General features: G+C 30.3%; 2 protein-coding genes across 2 annotated transcripts; both read right to left on the bottom strand.

Annotated features, from left to right (window-relative positions):
- Positions 1-1,135: 1,135 nt before the first annotated feature.
- Positions 1,136-5,417, bottom strand: LOC112520124 (2-isopropylmalate synthase A-like). Its single transcript, XM_025128426.1, has 9 exons — positions 5,008-5,417; positions 3,799-4,012; positions 3,664-3,744; positions 3,468-3,557; positions 2,437-2,523; positions 2,045-2,145; positions 1,460-1,493; positions 1,295-1,369; positions 1,136-1,177 (listed from the first exon to the last, which is right to left on the bottom strand). Exons 1-9 carry the CDS (start codon positions 5,400-5,402, stop codon positions 1,136-1,138), a joined length of 1,119 nt encoding a protein of 372 aa, XP_024984194.1. The 5' UTR covers positions 5,403-5,417.
- Positions 5,418-10,719: 5,302 nt separating this feature from the next.
- LOC112519211 (2-isopropylmalate synthase A-like) lies at positions 10,720-15,763 on the bottom strand. Its single transcript, XM_025127209.1, has 9 exons — positions 15,126-15,763; positions 13,983-14,196; positions 13,731-13,811; positions 12,175-12,264; positions 11,642-11,728; positions 11,253-11,353; positions 11,050-11,083; positions 10,885-10,959; positions 10,720-10,755 (listed from the first exon to the last, which is right to left on the bottom strand). Exons 1-9 carry the CDS (start codon positions 15,761-15,763, stop codon positions 10,720-10,722), a joined length of 1,356 nt encoding a protein of 451 aa, XP_024982977.1.
- Between the last annotated feature and the right edge of the window lie 4,110 nt (positions 15,764-19,873).

Below are 19,873 nucleotides of genomic sequence, written 5' to 3'. Positions count from 1 at the left end.
TGTTATGCATAAAATACTATATATTGATGCATATTACTTAAAATTCAAGATTACAAGTAATTATGCATAAGTACAACTTATTAAAGCTCGATATTTGAATTCGTAAAAATAACTGTGATAAACATAATCAAATAGAGGATGAACATCTCATTTTAAAATATAAAAAATCTAAAATATAATTAGAATATTTATAGAGTTCCAACGAAATAAATAATTATTATCTTTATAAAAATATTATATTATTAAACCAAATATAAATTACTTCGTTATTGTACATAAATTAAATTATAAAAAATTGAATTAAAAAATTACACAAAAAAATGAGGAATTTCATATAGTTAATATGATACTAATATCAATATATTTTTGTCAAATTTTTATGATATCTTCAAACATATATTTTATTCAAAAATAAAAACATCATCGCTCTGTCAAAATCATATAAAACCATATTATAACATCGACTGAGATAAAGAATAAAATGAAATATTAAAATCACGATGTATCTCGCTGCATTGCGCGAGTACACTTCTAATTTTTTTTTTAAATTTAAATTTCATTCAAAAATAAAACATTATCATTTTATCAAAACCACATAAAATCGTATTATATCATTAGAGAATAATAAAAATTAAACATTGAAATGAAGATTTATCTCACTGCATTGTGCGAGTACCTTTTTAGTAATTTAATAATACATTCATACATATATAAATAGAGGGACGTTTTTTGAGATGTTTGCAATTTGTGAGATCCAATATAAATCACAAAATCATAATAAATTAGGAAATTATTAATTATAGTAATTTTGAATTAAAAATTTTAAATAAACAGTATTATCTGTATTTGTAGATCTTTTCTCTCATGTCTCCTTTTTCCTGTCTCCCACTTCCCTCTCACGTCTCCTTCGTCCCCAAAACGTTCGACCACCACCCCAATTTTTGTACAACCCTATGACATATAGATATTGTATAGTAAGCACCGTGTGAACATCATTGTGAATTAATCTTTATACAACTCTATGGTATATAAATATTGTGAGTAGCGCACACCATACATTTTCATTAGGTTTAAACTCTTGAGCTTGACTCTATCGGTAACTTAGATAACACTTAGCCAATGAAACTTTCGTACTTCATTTTGAGACCAACGCTAATAGATCCTCATCGGTGATAATCTGGGATATAAACGAGGCAATTAGCATGCGGCCAAAATTCTTGCATATACACACAAAGCAAGTATAGCAGCCAAATCAAAATATCTCCCATTCAACATCAGATATAATTTCTGCTACCTTTTTCATCTCAGCTATCGATTTGAAGCGCCAAAAGAGATCATTAAGTTTCGCTCCTTCAAAGTTGTAACCGAGCTGAAGAGAGAGAATAGATGTTTAAGGCAGACCGATAAAATTAAGTGTCGGTCACATCAATCACATGACGAGTTAAACATTAAACAGTACCTCACGCAGTTTAGCTTTCAAAGCGTGGCGTCCACTGTTCAACAATACTTTAAGATTATTAAAAGAGCAAAGCAGTCAGGAAGCAACCAAGGAAAAATGACAGATGGACAAGTCCGATATGCAAGGGGCGGACGCAATGGCCAAAAGGAGGGGGGAAGGGACTCCAGTCAAAAATTCAAAAAAAATTCATAGGTTAAAATTTAGGTTTTACATGATTTACCTTTCACTTCCCCCATTACATTTTTTCACAGCCCCAACCCCAATCGAAACTGTTACTCTAACCAAAAAAATCTGTTGAAATCAATCAACTAAACCAAACAAGTTATTTGAAATCGACAAAAACACTAAAAAAATCCCTCGAAATCAACCAAAAAAACTTTAAAATTCCCTTGAAAACGTTGTAATTAGGTTAAAAACACATCAGACGATTTTGCGGGTCTTTAGTCTATCTTAAAGGTGACCCCACTGAACAAAAATCCTGAATCCGCCACTGCCGATATGTATATGTAAAATTTGATGCAAATGAATAATCATCGGATATATGCCTCAAAATATTAAATAGTTAACCAACTGGAATTCATATACCTAAGTTTTCCGAGTGTAAGTCCAGATTCATTAGCTCGAAAAAGTCCGATATCTTCAGGAGACATGATTTCATATGTGTTCTTATTCTTTAGCATTCCGTCCTACGCAATAGAAATTAATCAAAGATGATACATAGTAAGTTATTAGAACAAGCCACATGATAACAAAATGGGTTCGTACAATTGAACTTGTGTGTGCAAACGCACGTCTTACAGACATGAATTAATGCTGAACCAATGTGAACTAAATATAGTTTTGTTAAGGGTCGTTTATCAAATGCTTAATTGGATAAGCATTAATTTATCAAGTCACATTCTCTTACCGGATGAATATGATAAGGACCAAAAATCTTACTTGATAAGAGCGAATTGTTTTTTGAACCAAACACCAACCTGATGAATTCCACTTGCATGAGTAAAAGCATTAGCACCAACAATAGCCTTGTGAGGTTGCAAATTCATTCCAGTGTACTCTTCCACCTAAATAATTAACACAAAGTATAAATTAAGTGAAATAGAAAGCTAAATGGTGATATTGATTAGAAGTTCATATAGTTTTGATATACATATCTATACTATATCATAAAACATTTGATAAAAACTCTTAAAAACTATATTTTATGTATAAACTACTGGATATTAATGCATATTACTTAAAATTTAAGATTACAAGTAAATTATGTATAAGTACAACTTATTAAAGCTTTATGTTTGAATTCGTATAACTAACTGCGGATAAACATAATCAAATAAAGAATAAATATCTTATTTTAAATTATAAAAAATCTAAAATATAATTAGGATAATTATCGAGTTCTAACAAAATAATTAATTATTATCTTTATAAGAAATTTATATTATTAAACAAAATATAAATTATTTCATTATTAAACCTAAATTAAAATATAATAAAAAAATTAAATTAAAAAATTGCACAAAAAATAGGAATTTTAATAGTTAATTTGATACTAATGTCTAACTATAATATCGACTGAGATAAAAACATTATTGTTTTTTTAAAATCACATAAGGTCATACTAGAATATCGACTGAGATAAAAATAAAATAAAATATTAAAATCAAGATGTATATATATAAAATAAAATAGCGCGAGTACCGTTCTAGTATATATATAAAGAGAGAAGCACGACCAAACGAGAACAATACTTATTAAAAAGAATACGAAAACGGACAAATCATATGTTATTTTATACCAACATCACATACAAAATCACATGTGATTCAAGCGACTTTTCCCAGTGACCTGAAGACGCCTCCACAAGTTGCCCTGACACTTTTCTTTATCATTAATGTAAAATCACATGTGATTTTGCATGTGATTTATCTGTTTTCGTGTTCTTTTAACTACATACCGTTCTCGTTCGATCTTTTTCTCTTTCTATATGTATATATATATAAATTACCATCTTGCTAGCCATGACGATATGTCTTGTATTGATGTTGGTGTACAGACCACCCATTGCCTCTCCTTTGCATTTTATAGTCATTACCACCTACATATATATATATATATATACAACAAAAAGTGAGCCATATATACATATATAGTATATACATGCATTCAGATAAGTTACAAAGAACAACTAACGTACAACACACCTCTTCCAAAGAAGCATTACCAGCTCTTTCTCCGATTCCATTTATTGTTACTTCTACTTGTCTTGCACCTGAATAAGCCCCCTGGAATCCATATAATATATATATATATATATATATATATGTACGTGGATTGACCTCTAAAGTATTTGCAGTGGCCAATCCGAGATCATTATGGCAATGAGTTGAAATGATGACATTGTGGATGTTAGGGGTGTTGGCTCGTATGTCAGCAATGAGGTGCCCAAACTCACGAGGCCAATTAGCGCCAACGGTATCAGGAATGCAAAGAGTGGTGGCACCGGCTTTAATGGCCTCCCCCAGGATCTCATATAGAAATTCTCTCTCTGATCTGCACTTAATTAACAAACATCACATAAACCGATCCTACGTTCTCCTCGTTAAGAGTCAACCTCTGAATCGTTAAGAGACGAATCTTGTTTGGTAAAATAAAAGTTTAAACCCTCTGAATGATTTCGTACCATGGATCTCCCTTGACCATTAAGAGCCATAATTTCATTGTACACAATTACCAAACGATTATATTTCATTTTGCATTATATCATGAGAGACTTTTAATCATTTTGCACTAAATCATTCAGTAATTGTCAAATAGCTATATTCATATGTAATGTAGATTTGCATGTGTATGTTTACGTATGATGGTTAACTATTCATATGCAGATGAGACAAATAATGATGGTCCTCCTTAGGACCATATTCACATGTGAATATGGCTTGAAAAGAACAAGACAGGAACGTTCGGTTTTAGACCATTTTCACATTATTCAATGAAGATTAAATTGATCGAGATTTTGAGAAGTGGTTTACCTAAGTCATGGATTCCTTTTATCCTTATGAATATCAAACAAAAAAAATTAAAATGCACCCTTTTTATCTACATTATATTATAAAGCATTTGACAAAAACTCATAAAAACCATCTTTTATGCATAAAATACTGTTTATTGATGCATATTATTTAAAATTCAATACTACAAGTAGATTATGCATAAGTATAACTTATTAAAACTGCATGTTTGAATTTGTATAACCAACTGCAGATAAACATAATTAAATATAGGATAAACATCTCATTTTAAATATAAAAAATCTAAAATATAACCAGGATAAACATGAAATTCTAACAAAATAACTAATTATTATTTTTATAAAAAGAATTAGATTCTTAACCAAAAATAAAAGACTTCGTTATTACACTTAAATTAAACTATAATAAAAAAAAATTAATAAAAGAAATTACAGAAAAAACGATAACTTTAAATAATTAATTTGATATTAATATCGATATATATTTTTCAAAATTTTATGATATATTCAAATTTACCTTCCAGCGTCTTCTGGGCTAAATTGTACATCATTACAACCCAAACTTCGGGCATATGTCACCATAGTCCTCGCCTTTTCAATTACTTCTTCTTTCGACATCTTTAACTTATACTTCATATGTATCTCACTCGTTGCTATAAAAATATGAATCCTTGGGAATTTGGCATACTTCAAGGCCTCCCATGCCTTGTCAATGTCGTTCTTATTGCATCTTGCAAGGCCACAAATCACTGGGATATAACCGTCATCAACAACTGTGTTTCCAACCTCATGTGCAATTAACTTGACGCTTTCTAGATCAGCTTTATTGGAAGCAGGGAACCCCACTTCAATGATGTCAACACCTAGTTTGGCCAAGTGGCAGGCAATATGGAGCTTTTGCTTAGAGGTCATAGAGGCACCCGGGGCCTGTTCACCATCCCTAAGAGTTGTATCAAAAATGCGAACATGGTTAGGGTCTTGAATATGGTTTGGGATGTAGTCCAGACGATGGGAGCAGAGGATCGAGAAAGATTTTTGGGGTCGGGGTTTCGTGGGTTTGAAATAAGTGTGGATAGCGACTGGATAGACGGAGGTGGAGGCGTTGGTGGAAATCAGGGGAAAGAAACTAGAGGCGTATGCAGGAGACGTTGCCATAGATACAGAGAAAAGAGAGGTTTTTGAGTGCAAGTGAGAGATGGCCTCTGGAGTCAGTTTGATTATGATCATAAAAAACGAGCATATTGAAGCATTTAAATATATCGTACGTTGCGTTGGTCCCTCATCATACGTGCCCTAACATATTTTTTATTAATCGTCTTTAACATTTTACATATGAAAGTTCAATAAAATAATGAAATTTAGACGTAACAAAGCGAACAACTTGAACAATTTAAACAATAAGCCAAGGCCATTCTATTGTTAACAATTCACTAACAACTTCTAGTTGACGAAGTTATTTTCTATATTAAAAGAAAAGTTCGCACTTATGACATTCGTAATATGTAAAGACTACATTAACAATCCGTTAACTTCCAGTTGAAGAAATTTGTTTTATCTATACTATATTATAGAGCAATTGACAAAAACCCTTAAAAACCATTTTTCATGCACAAAGTTTGTTTATTTTTGCATATTACTTAAAATTCAATATTACAAGTAAATTGTGTGTAAGTACAACTTATTAAAGCTCCATATTTGTATTTGTGTAATTAATTGCATATAAACATAATCAAATACAAGATAAACATCTCATTTTAAATATAAAAAATCTAAAATATAATTAGGATAATCATTAAGTTTTAACATAAWACTTAATTATTATCTTTATAAAGAATTATATAATTAAACCTAAATTAAATTACTTCGTTATGTTAAATTAAATTATAATAAAAATTTTGAATTAAAGAAATTACACAAAACAAAAACTTTTAAATAGTTAATTTGATACTAATATCGATATAGTTTTTTCAAAATTTTATGATATTTTATTCAAAAATAAAAATATTATCGTTTTCTCAAAACCACATAAAACCGAATTATGTCGATGTAGATAAAGAATAAAATAATTAAAACGTTGAAATTGGGATGTGTCTTGATGCATTGCACGAGTATCCTATAGTATATTTAAAAGAAAGTAAAAAACTTATGACTTTCTTAACATGAAGACTATATCTCACACGGCGGGACAAAAAAAAATAGTCTCATGTTAAAAAATAATCACTATTAAAAAAACAAATTAACTAACAAAAGAAAAATGAACCAAATACATATCTTTTCTCTTCTTTGAAATCTACAACAAACAAGTGGGAAAGACATGATTCGAACCTATATAGAAATTTCAACCAATTTACAATTTGTCGTTTTTGACCACTCTCCCCTTCCTAGGCTAAGCCCTTCCCTCCATTTAAAAATAAATGTTCCCAAGACTTTTTAATCATGAGAGAGATACTCGATGAGGGTAGATTAGAGGGTTGAGTTCCGGTGAGAAAGAGAGTTAAGGTGAGAAGCGTAAGAAAATGAATCTCCATCCTTTGATGCACATTAGGATGAAATGTACCGAAATGCATCCAAAAAGTTTTTTGTAAAACCTAAAGATAGTGAGGTGACACCAGGATAATTGAATATTCTAATATGGTGAATTTGTGATTGAGTTTTAATTGTCCCAAATTGGTAGAGTTGAAAGATTTGAACAAAGTGAAGTTCATAAAAAGATGGATGGTGTCTTTATGTCAATTCATGGGGTTTTCCTCATTGGTTTGTCTTATTTTGGATAACTCTCTTTGAAATTATAACCATGATTGGAATCAAAACCAACCAAATGGTAAAAATCATAGTACAAAACTAAAAGTGAAACCAAAGACGATGACTTGGCAACATGAGGTTTGATTGTTCCTCAAATCTAAAATAAGGTTGACTTTCATCATTTCACATTGGTAGAAAGATGATAGTTTGGAAGAAGATGATGGACGTATAAAATCTTGATGGAGCTTTGAAATCTATAAGAAGATGATGAATGTATAAAGCATGATAGAGTTTGAAAATCTATAACAATGGTTGAAATAAAAACCAACCAATTGGTATTTTTTGTGTGCAAAACGAATGCAAATGATACATTTTTTCTTAACAAGAGTTGTGATTATTGTAATATTTATAATAACAAATGTAGTTTAAGTATATATTATATCACTTATATATACATGGAATGAAAGTATTGACTTAATGACGTTCTTTCATCTGATGTTAGTATTCACCAAATCGTGATTTACGGTGTTGGATGGACGTTTTAAATATAAATAAAATCCAGAGTTTTCAGACACATCACACTTCCGCTCGAGTCGAGACTTTCACGTTTTTTCTTAAATTGAGTTTTGATCACTACAAAAATGAAGAGTATCCCAGTTAATATAAATTATGAAGAGTACCAACGACGGAAAAATTCCTCGTAAATTCGTCGCTGAAGGCCTCATCCACGCTGATCATCTGTCAGTCAAAAACTCGTAATTAATGCTATCAGCAACGGATCAACGATAGAATTCAACGACGGAAATTTTCAGCGACGAAAACTTTCAGTGACGGATCAACATCAGAAACTTTTAGCGATAAATCAGCGAGGGTTTTTCAGCGATGAAAACTTCAGCGACAAATCAGTGAGTTTTTCAGCGACGAAAACTTTCAGCGACGGATTAGCGAGAGACTTTTAAGCGATGGATTATCAGGGACCAAAAACTCTAAGCAATGGGAAATTTTATAAGTTTAAAAATAAATAATTTATGATTACATAATTCCTATATTTATTTATACAAAACTTGACATTAAAATAACAAACCAAAACCGTGAACAAATTAAAACTAACTAATTCATACAATTCAAAATATTCAATCTGTCGCAGATTAGCGAGAGATCTGTGAGGTGACTGGTTTTTGGTTGCAAATTAGCGACGGATTTAGGAGGAAACTGGTTGTTGGCCAATCCCTTGTTGATTCGTCGCTGATCTGCAAGGGATCTGCAAGAGATTGGCCAAAAACCAGTTCCCTTGCAGATCACTCGTAGATCAACAACGGATCAGCGAGAGATTGACCAAAAACTAGTTCCCTTGCTGATCCCTCGCCGAGGGATCAGAGATGGAACTAATTTTTGGCCAATCCGTCGCTGATCTATGAGGGATTTTTTTCGTCTCTAATATCCGTCGTTGATACTTAGTTTTCTAGCAGTGACATGTATGATGAGAACACAAACTCAATATAGTATATTAATGTTTCAACCATTTATCTCTTTCTGGTCATAATTAATCAAGTTCGTATTCCTCATCACTTGGCCAAATTAGGGTTTGACATCATTGAAGCTGTTCATGCTTCCAACAATGCTAATCTAGAAAACGTCAAGTTAATTCGACATAAGGTAGAAAATACAATTGATAGTGTTGGTCGCATTCCAATGATTCGTAGCCTCGCAAGGTGTAATAAGAATGATATCGATAAGGCAGGGGAAACCTTCGATCAACAAAATATTTACTCGAAAAATTAGCTGTTTTTTTGATCTAGTAATGGCTAATGCCAGTACTTTATAGGTAGGCATATGCAATTGTTATGTTCTTAGATAGTGTTTTACACATGCGAAAAATGCATAAAATAACAACTTACTTTTATAAATTTTTTTATTATAACATTTTACTTTCAGTTTTACTCATTAAAACAATATATTTTTAAATTATATTTTATTAGGGCATTGTACTTTAAAGTTTCTATCTATTATAGCATTAGGTAACGTTTTGATTTAAATTTACCCATTTTACCAGTTTTCATGTCACCTTATTCTCCATGTAGGTTGTCCACATGTACCATATTGTTGACGTGACATTTCTTATTATAACTAGAAGAGTACTCGCACAATGCAACGAGACACATCTCGATTTTAATGATTTATTTTGTTCTTTGTCTTTGTTGATGTTATAATACGATTTTATGTGTTTTTAAGAAAACAATAATGATTTTATTTTTGAATAAAATATAAATTTGAAGATATCATTAAAATTTGAAAAAAAAAAACATATCAATGTTAATATCAAATCAACTATTTAAAAGTTCTCATTTTTTATGTAATTTCTTTAATTTTTTTATTATAATTTAATTTAAGTTTAATAATGAAATGATTTATTTTTGGTTCAATAATATAACAATTTATAAAGATAATAATTAAGTATTCTGTTAAAACTCAATTATTATCCTAATTATATTTTAGATTTATTTATATTTAAAATGAGTTGTTTATCATGTATTTAATTATGTTTATCTGCGATTAGTTACACGAATTCAGATATGGAGCTTTAATAAGTTGTACTTATAATCTACTTGTAATCTTAAATTTTAAGTAACATGCATTAATAAACAGTACTTTATGCATAAAAAGTTGTTTTTAAGAGTTTTTGTCAAATGCTTTATAATATAGTATATATATTGTACTTTTAAAATTATTTGATTACGGCATCACCAATTCCTATTACAAGATTGTACTAAATTGTACATTTAATCAAACATGTTTACCTAAATTTAATATATTGTTTCTAAAATTTCAATTAAAAATTTAATCTCCCAAAATCGAGATTATAATACTGGGTAACCTTTTGATTTGAATTAAGATAACATGATACAAGTTACCAACTTTTCATGTCATGTCATTGTCTACCTGGGATGTCCACGCGTGAAATTTTGATGGCATGACATTTCTTATTACAACATTATACTTGGAATTTTTTTTTTTGCTTTTACATATTATTTAATAAATATATTAAATGAATCAGAAAGTTCTAAATTATTTATTAATATAACAATATAAAAAAAAATTAGTAAAACATAACTTATCTTGCTAATATTTTTTTAAAAATATATCATACTTGTTTAATTTTTTTTTACTTGACATATAAATATATTAAATTAATTATATTTTTTTGAATTATTCGTTAATATAACAATATTAAAAAAACTTGTAGATCATAATTTATGTCTCTAACATTTTAAAACAACGTTAAAAGATATGTATTATTTTTAACAAAATAAAATAAGAAATCTTACTTTTTTTACAAACAAAATAGTTATCTTGAAAATAATATATTATAATTAATTTTTTTTTACTCTAGAATCTTTTGTACATTTTCATCAGGTTTAAACTCTTGAGCTTGAGTCTATCGGTAACTCAGATAACACTTAGCCAATGAAACTTTCGTACTTCATTTTCACACCAACTCCAATAGATCATCATCAGTGACAATCTGGGATATAAACGAGGCAATTAGCATGCGGCCAAAACTCTTGCATATACAAACAAAGCAAGTATAGCAGCCAAATCAATATATCTCCCATTCAACATCGAATAAATACTAAGATATAATTTTCGCTACCTTTTTCATCTCAGCTATCGATTTAAAGCGCCAAAAGAGATCATTAAGTTTTGCTCCTTCAAAGTTGTAACCGAGCTGAAGAGAGAGAATAGATGTTTAACGTAGACCGATAAAATTAAGTGATGGTCACATCAATCACATGACGAGTTAAACATTAAACAGTACCTCATACAGTTTAGCTTTCAAAGCGTGGCGTCCACTGTTCAACAATACTTTAAGGTTATTAAAAGAGCGAAGCAGTCATGAAGCAACCAAGGAAAAATGACAGATGGACAATTCCGATATGTATATGTAAAATTCGATGCAAATGAACAATCATCGGATATATGCCAAAATATTACATAGTTAACCAACTGAAATTCATATACCTAAGTTTTCCAAGTGTAAGTCCATATTCATTAGCTCGAAGAAGTCCGATATCTTCAGGAGACATAATTTCATATGTGTTCTTATTCTTTAGCATTCCGTCCTACTCGATAGAAATTAATCGAAGATGATATGTAGGAAGTTATTAGAACAAGCCACATGATAGCAAAATGGGTTCGTACAATTGAACTTGTGTGTGCAAACGCACGTCTTACAGACACGAATTAATGCTGAACCAATGTGAACTAAATATAGTTTTGTTAAGGGTCGTTTATCAAATGTTTAATTGGATAAGCATTTACCAAATCACATTTCCTTACCGGATGAATATGATAAGGACCAAAAATCTTACGTGGTAAGAGCGAATTATTTTTTTGAACCAAACACCAACCTGATGAATTCCACTTTCATGAGCAAAAGCATTAGCACCAACAATAGCCTTGTGAGGTTGCAAATTCATTCCGGTGTACTCTTCCACCTAAATAATTAACACAAAGTATAAATTAAGTGAAATAGAAAGCTAAATGGTGATATTGATTAGAAGTTCATATAGTTTTGATATATATATATATATATATATATAAATGGTGATATTGATTAGAAGTTCATATAGTTTTGATATATATATATATATATATATATATAAAGAGAAAGGCATGCATGACCAAACGAGAACAATACTTATTTAAAAGAACACGAAAACGGACGAATCATATGTGATTTTATACTAACATCACATACAAAATCACATGTGATTCAGGCGACTTTGCCTGGTGACCTGAAGACGCCTCCACAAGTAGCCCTCACACTTTTCTTTATCATTAATGTAAAATCACATGTGATTTGTCTGTTTTTGTGTTCTTTTAAATACACACCGTTCTCATTCGATCTTTTTCTCTTTCTATATGTATATATATAAATTACCATCTTGCTAGCCATGACGATATGTCTTGTATTGATGTTGGTGTACAGACCACCCATTGCCTCTCCTTTGCATTTTATAGTCATTACCACCTACATATATATATATATATATATATATATATATATATATTCAACAAAAAGTGAGCCATATATACATATACAAGCCCATTTCTGACATTTTATAGGTCTTGTACGAACGTAAAAACAGGTCCACTGCAAGAAATAAGGCAACGACTTTTATCGTCGCAAAAAGTTCATTTATAATCAGAAAGAACATATAACAGCGGCATGCTATAACTTGTAGCGGAAACATGTCATCGCTAAAAAGTGCATCGTCAGAGTTCACTTTTCTTGTAGTGACCATCGGTGAATACGAAAAAAAAATTAATAATTTTTTTTCATTAGTATAAAATTAAGTGCTAGAAATGCTAATAATTTAGTGAGGAAAGAAATCTTAATAACAAAAAATATGTGTTATTTTGATACAAAAAGAGAATTCGTGTGAATGAAGTAATCATGAGGGTCAATGAGATATCAATAATAAATAATATTATCAAGGTTTTCTATACAAATAGATAAATATGAATCAATAAAAATATGAAAGAAAAGATGATCCGTTGAGATCCAAAAAGAATAAATAATGAATTAAACATATAATATGCAACCTCAGCAAATGATTATTTAAGCACTTAAATAGAATTTTGTGGTGTGGTGGAATTCCAATGAAAGATACATTATTCAAACAATTGATAAAAATATTTAAATTCTATTTTCCTTCTTTTTTTGTTCAACTAAAATAAGATGTTACAATTAAAAGTTTATGGAATATGACATATATAAGAGACATTACTAAATACATCTAGTAGAAAAAATGTATTCATTAATCACAAAACCATGAAACACGTCATAAATTATAAGAACAATAGATTAATTGTCAAACAAAAGTAAAATATTTTATATAGAAGCAAAAATAGATAACAATAGTCAACAAAAACAATTAAAACAAGATAACCAAATAACAATAGACAATAGAAACATAAATTGATAAAAATATCCAACAAAAATATATAGCAATAGCAAGCACATGATCTTAAAGTTGAATTGTTGAAGCACAAAAACAGTCAAACATATAGAGATAGCAATAGCCAATATCATTGGACCTTATTGGAGAAAAAAAAAATTAAAAAGACAATAAACAATAGTATATAAAGAATGACCAATTAATTTTTTTTATTTTATTCTCCAATGCAATTACTTGATATATTTTTGTGCCTTTATTATCTACTAAATTTTTTTTCCCTCTTATTATATGCTACAATTTTTTGGATTTATTTTAATTTATTAAATTCTTTTATATTACTATTGTATTTTAAAGGAAATTTTTGAACCCCTTGATATTTTTAGGCCTGGGAGGGCGACACAAACATGCGCCTGTGTCGCCCTTCAGGGGCGGCCCTGTACGTATATAGTATACATGTGGTTGGGTAGGACATGCATGAATAATCGAAAGGCATGCATTCAGATAAATTACAAAGAACAAGCAACCTACAACACACCTCTTCCAAAGAAGCATTACCAGCTCTTTCTCCGATTCCATTTATTGTTACTTCTACTTGTCTTGCACCTGAATAAGCCCCCTGGAATCCATATAATATATATATATATATATATATATATATATATGTTAGCATATATATTAATATATACAAACCAAACACAAACTAAGAACATATATAACAGGTGTGTGTGTGTGTATATATATATATATATATATATATATATATATATATATATGTACGTGGATTGACCTCTAAAGTATTTGCAGTGGCCAATCCGAGATCATTATGGCAATGAGTTGAAATGATGACATTGTGGATGTTAGGGGTGTTGGCTCGTATGTCAGCAATGAGGTGCCCAAACTCACGAGGCCAATTAGCGCCAACGGTATCAGGAATGCAAAGAGTGGTGGCACCGGCTTTAATGGCCTCCCCCAGGATCTCATATAGAAATTCTCTCTCTGATCTGCACTTAATTAACAAACATCACATAAACCGATCGTAGGTTCTTCTCGTTAAGAGTCAACCTCTGAATCGTTAAGAGACGAATCTTGTTTGGTAAAATAAAAGTTTAAACCCTCTGAATGATTTCGTACCATGGATCTCCCTTGACCATTAAGAGCCATAATTTCATTGTACACAATTACCAAACGATTATATTTCATTTTGCATTATATCATGAGAGACTTTTAATCATTTTGCACTAAATCATTCAGTAATTGTCAAATAACTATATTCATATGTAATGTAGATTTGCATGTGTATGTTTACGTATGATGGTTAACTATTCATATGCAGACAAATGATGATGGTCCTCCTTCAGACCATATTCACATGTGAATATGGCTTGAAAAGAACAAGACAGGAACGTCTGGTTTAAGACCAGTTTCACATGTGAGCATGGCTTGAAAAAAATTAACATTAAAAACCATGGTTTACATAATTCATGGATTCCTTTTATCATTATGAATATCAAACTAAAAAGATTAAAATGCACCCTTTTTATCTATACTATATTATAAAGCCATTTGATAAAAACTAATAAGCATATTGTGCATAAGTACAAGTTATTAAAACTTTATATTTGAATTTGTGTAACCAACTGTAGATAAACATAATTAAATATAGGATAAATATCTCATTTTAAATATAAAAAAATCTAAAATATAACAAGGATAAGCATGAAGTTCTAACAAAATACCTAATTATTATTTTTATAAAAAGAATTAGATTATTAACCAAAAATAAAAGACTTCGTTATTAAACTTAAATTAAACTATAATAAAAAAATTGAATTAAGGAAATTACAGAAAAAAATGATAACTTTAAATAATTAATTTGACATTAATATCGATATATATATTTTTCAAAATTTTATGATATATTCAAATTTACCTTCCTGCATCTTCTGGGCTAAATTGTACATCATTACAACCCAAACTTCGGGCATATGTTACCATAGTCCTCGCCTTTTCAATTACTTCTTCTTTCGACATCTTTAACTTATACTTCATATGTATCTCACTCGTCGCTATAAAAATATGTATCCTTGGGAATTTGGCATACTTCAAGGCCTCCCATGCCTTATCAATGTCTTTCTTACTGCATCTCGCAAGGCCACAAATCACTGGGATATGACCGCCATCAACAATTGTGTTTCCAACCTCATGTGCAATTAACTTGACGCTTTCAAGATCAACTTTATTGGAAGCAGGGAACCCCACTTCGATGATGTCAACACCTAGTTTGGCCAAGTGGTGGGCAATATGGAGCTTTTGCTTAGAGGTCATAGAGGCACCCGGGGCCTGTTCACCATCCCTAAGAGTTGTATCAAAAATGCGAACATGGTTAGGGTCTTGAATATGGTTTGGGATGTAGTCCAGACGATGGGAGCAGAGAATCGAGAAAGATTTTTGGGGTCGGGGTTTCGTGGGTTTAAAATAAGGGTGGATAGCGACTTGATAGACGGAGGTGGAGGCATTGGGGGAAATCAGGGGAAAGAAACTAGAGGCGTATGCAGGAGACGTTGCCATAGATACAGAGAAAAGAGAGGTTTTTGTGTGCAAGTGAGAGATGGCCTATGGAGTCAATTTGATTATGATCATCAAAAACAAGCATATTTGAAGCATTTAAATATATCGTACGTTGAGTTGGTCCCTCGTCATACGTGCCCTAACATATTTTTATTAATCGTCTTTAACTTTTTACATATGAAAGTTCAATAAAATAATGAAATTTAGACGTAACAAAGCGAACAACTTGAACGATTCAAACAAGAAGCCAAGTTCATTCTATTGTTAACAATTCACTAACAACTTCTAGTGGACGAAAGTCATTTTCTATATTTAAAAGAAAAGTTTGCACTTATGACTTTCTTAATATGTAAAGACTACGTTAACAATCCGTTAACTTTTAGTTGAAGAAATTTGTTTTCTATATTTAAAAGAAAGTAAAAAACCTATGACATTCTTGACATATGAAGACTATATCTTACACGACGGGACAAAAAAAATAGTCTCATGTTTGACATAACACGATATAAAAATGAAGTTGGACAAGGTGGGATGAAACTATGGGTTTGTTTAGATTTTAATTCATAAATTGTTTCAACAAAATTAATTACTATTTATCGATAATTTTCAGTTATCATAGATTTATCTTTATTTCTTAAATCTTGTTATTATTATCAGAAACTTTTTATATCAATGCGTCCTTTGTCGATTATGATTTGAAAATATTGTGATAACTATTTTAAGAGGAAGGCTAATGGCACCCGTAGCATATGTTAAGGGAACCCCTAAGACTATTATAATCATTACTTTTTTTGCTTTTATGTCTTTTTGTTGTTTTCTTATTTAAATTATTAATTAATTTTTTTTAATTCTTTCTTTCTTATTTATTTATATTATATTTTATAATAAATTATTAATAAATATATATTTCTTTTATATCACTTATATTATATAATTTATTAATAAACATTTTATTATATATGTTGAGGTCCCGTTTGACTTGAAGAAATAGAATAGATTTGGGGGGATTTGCATNCAAATTTTATGAGTTTTAGTAACCCGCCAACCCAACCCAACCCGCCCTAACCCGCAAGGGTTGGGTTGGGTTATACTTTTGAATGGGTTGGGTTGGGTTGAAATTTTTCAAACCGCCGTAATTGGGTTGGGTTGAAAAAACGTCATAAACCGCCCAACCCAACCCGTGTTCACCCCTAAAACTAATCATTTCTCTCACATAAATTGGTTTTCTAGTCATTCATTTACCTAATTTACCTAAATATCATTACGTCCGCAAGTTTCATGTCCGCCACTTGCGGACCCAGCTAATAGACAATTTTTCTTATCAAATTTGACCCAGGTCTGCAATTGTGACAGCCAAGTCCACAATTGCAACAGGTCTACAATTTAACTTTTTTTTTGTCTTTATACTAGGTTCGTAAATGGCAGACGTAAGACTTGCAGATGTAGTGATATTTGGATAAATTCACGAAAAATGGTTAAGAGAGCAATTTAAAAAAGTGATATTTTGATCTAAAACAAACATTTTAACTTCTTGATCAAACAAGACATTTGTTTGGAGTTAAATTACATACAAATTTGTCAAGATATAAAAGAAAACAATTAATCATATAAGCCTCCATCAAGTTTAATCATATGATGATTTAATTGATTCTTTTTTTTTTAACTTCATAAGGGTAAATAAGTAATTTACACATATTATTTCTCTCTCCTCTCTAATTTCCGTAATCCACCACCTTGATCGAAATTGAATCCATTGCCTTTGTTGTGGCTTGAACTCGAACCCACCTTACCCTACCAACACACAACCTTTATTGAACTTGAACCTATGGCCTCTGTTGTTGCTCGATTTTGAACTTGTATTTGCAACCTTTAACGATGAGGACTACATGTTCATGATATTGTTCATATATGTTTATGTTATTCATTATGAATATTAGTATGTTTATGATATTCTTCATATATGTTTATATTATATAATGAAGGGCATTACATGTATCTTTTTTTATATCAGAATCATGTCAAATCAGTATTTAGAATGTAAAAGTTAAGTTTTTTTTATTGATGCGTGTGAGGAAGAAATTAGTAGATAATAATGCATTTAACAATACATGTATAGATGCATTTAGCTCACCCCGTAATTAAACGATACTTATGACCTATCTTTCTAATCTTTATCTTAATTATAAAAATGTCATCAATAGTTTCTTCTATTGATTAGAAATGCAAAAAGGCCGAGATCAGTTTTCAAGTTCCCAAAATATTTGTGGCTTCTTTTGAACCTTTGACTATATACGAAGGATCAAAGGAGAACATTGTCGAAATAAGAAAACACGAAAACGACAAATCATATGTGATTTTGTATTGAGATTACAGGTGATTTCAAAAAAGGGTCAACGGAAGGATGAGGGGGTGACTTGGCCCACAATCTCAGGTCATAGCCTAAGTCGAGTGAATCACATGTGATTTTACAAATGATTTTAGCATAAAATTAATTGTTATTATCAACTGATTGGAATAAGAGTGACATAATCAGGAGAAATGTATATTGGAATAAGGGTGACATAATCAAGAGAAACGTACATTTGAAATAAGGGTGGCAAAATCAAGAGATGCTTATATTAGGATAAGGGTAGCATAATCAATTTCTGGAAATGATGATCTTTTGATCATGCGATAATGTTATCACATCATTTTAATGCGATAAGATTGTGTTGTCGCATTAGTATGATGCGAGGAAATGAGGTTACTGCATATGCTTGATGCGAAGAGTTATGTTATCGCATCAGTATGGTGTGAGGATAGTGTTTATCGCATCCTTGTGGTGCGACATCTGGGATTTATCGCATCCTTGAGATGTGAGGTATCATACTCATCATATCCTTGATATACGACAAGTAGAATTATCACATGTGTTTGATGCGACAAAATGTATTATTGCAACAACGAGATACGAAAAATTGGTGTGTTATGTGTTTGATGCGATAAGTTTGGTACCTCATGGCTTTGATGCAATGAAAAGGGAATTGTCTCATCTATATGATGCTACCAAAAGATGTTTGATTTCAATAATGATATCTGTATATTGTTGTTTCACAGATTTGGTTTTCTAAAAAGTTTGGTGATTTTCACCCTGTAATAGCAATCAGAGGAATTACTTACTAGATCTTATGGTCTAACTCTCGTTTTGTTTTAAAAAATGTGCATTACAAGTCGGACACCATAAGAAGATAAAGGGAAAAAGAAGATATAAATGATTTATTATAACTTTACATCTGTGGATTTTTAGGAAGCTGAATATGTACATGATTTGAGAATTTTTGTTATTCAAATCATATAATTATATGAACAAAAAGTTTGTAGCTACTTTTGTATGTAGCCATTTGTGTATATCTGGGACCAATGTGTATATTTATATTTCATGTTATATGAATTATATGTGTTTTTATGTAAAATGAAAGCTAGGGTGTTACATTAAAGAAGAATAAAACCGATACCTTACAAAATAGCACGTCGTAACGCATGAAAACACTTTCTAAAAGATTATTTAGAACCATGTATTTGACTCATGTTATGAGAGAGATTTATTTAAAAATGGTATTTTATGTGGAAATGAGGGTAACTCATGTGAACATAAAAAAGGAGGCAAAATGACATAAAGGGAATAAAAGGTGATGTGATGATAATTGGAATTTGGAAGAGACCAATATTGCTAATTATCTAATGATTAATTTAATAAAAAGATGAAAAAACTAGCTCTATAATATAACTCTTCTATATGTAACAAATCTAATTAACATTATATATACACATGGAGATATATATATATATATATATATATATATATATATAGGGGCTGGTTCAAATATTAATCCAATATTTTGTGCAAACTATGCTAACCCATCTTAATCGTTCATTTTCTAATCTAACGGTTATTATTAAATGAGATTAAATAAACAATAATTTAATTAATATATTAATTAATGTGTGTATGAACAATTGTTCAAAGGATAAATTGGTCAAAAATTTGTATTTAATTAACATGTGTATGAACAATCGTTCATCTTCGTGCCTATATCAAGGTATGAACATTCATGTGAACCCTATGGTGTG

The sequence above is a fragment of the Cynara cardunculus genome (genome assembly GCF_001531365.2).
Source record: "Cynara cardunculus var. scolymus isolate 2C chromosome LG 10, CcrdV1, whole genome shotgun sequence".
Lineage (NCBI taxonomy): Eukaryota > Viridiplantae > Streptophyta > Magnoliopsida > Asterales > Asteraceae > Cynara > Cynara cardunculus.
The sequence above is the reverse complement of the archived record's forward strand: the minus strand, read 5'-3'. Positions and strand labels throughout refer to the sequence as shown.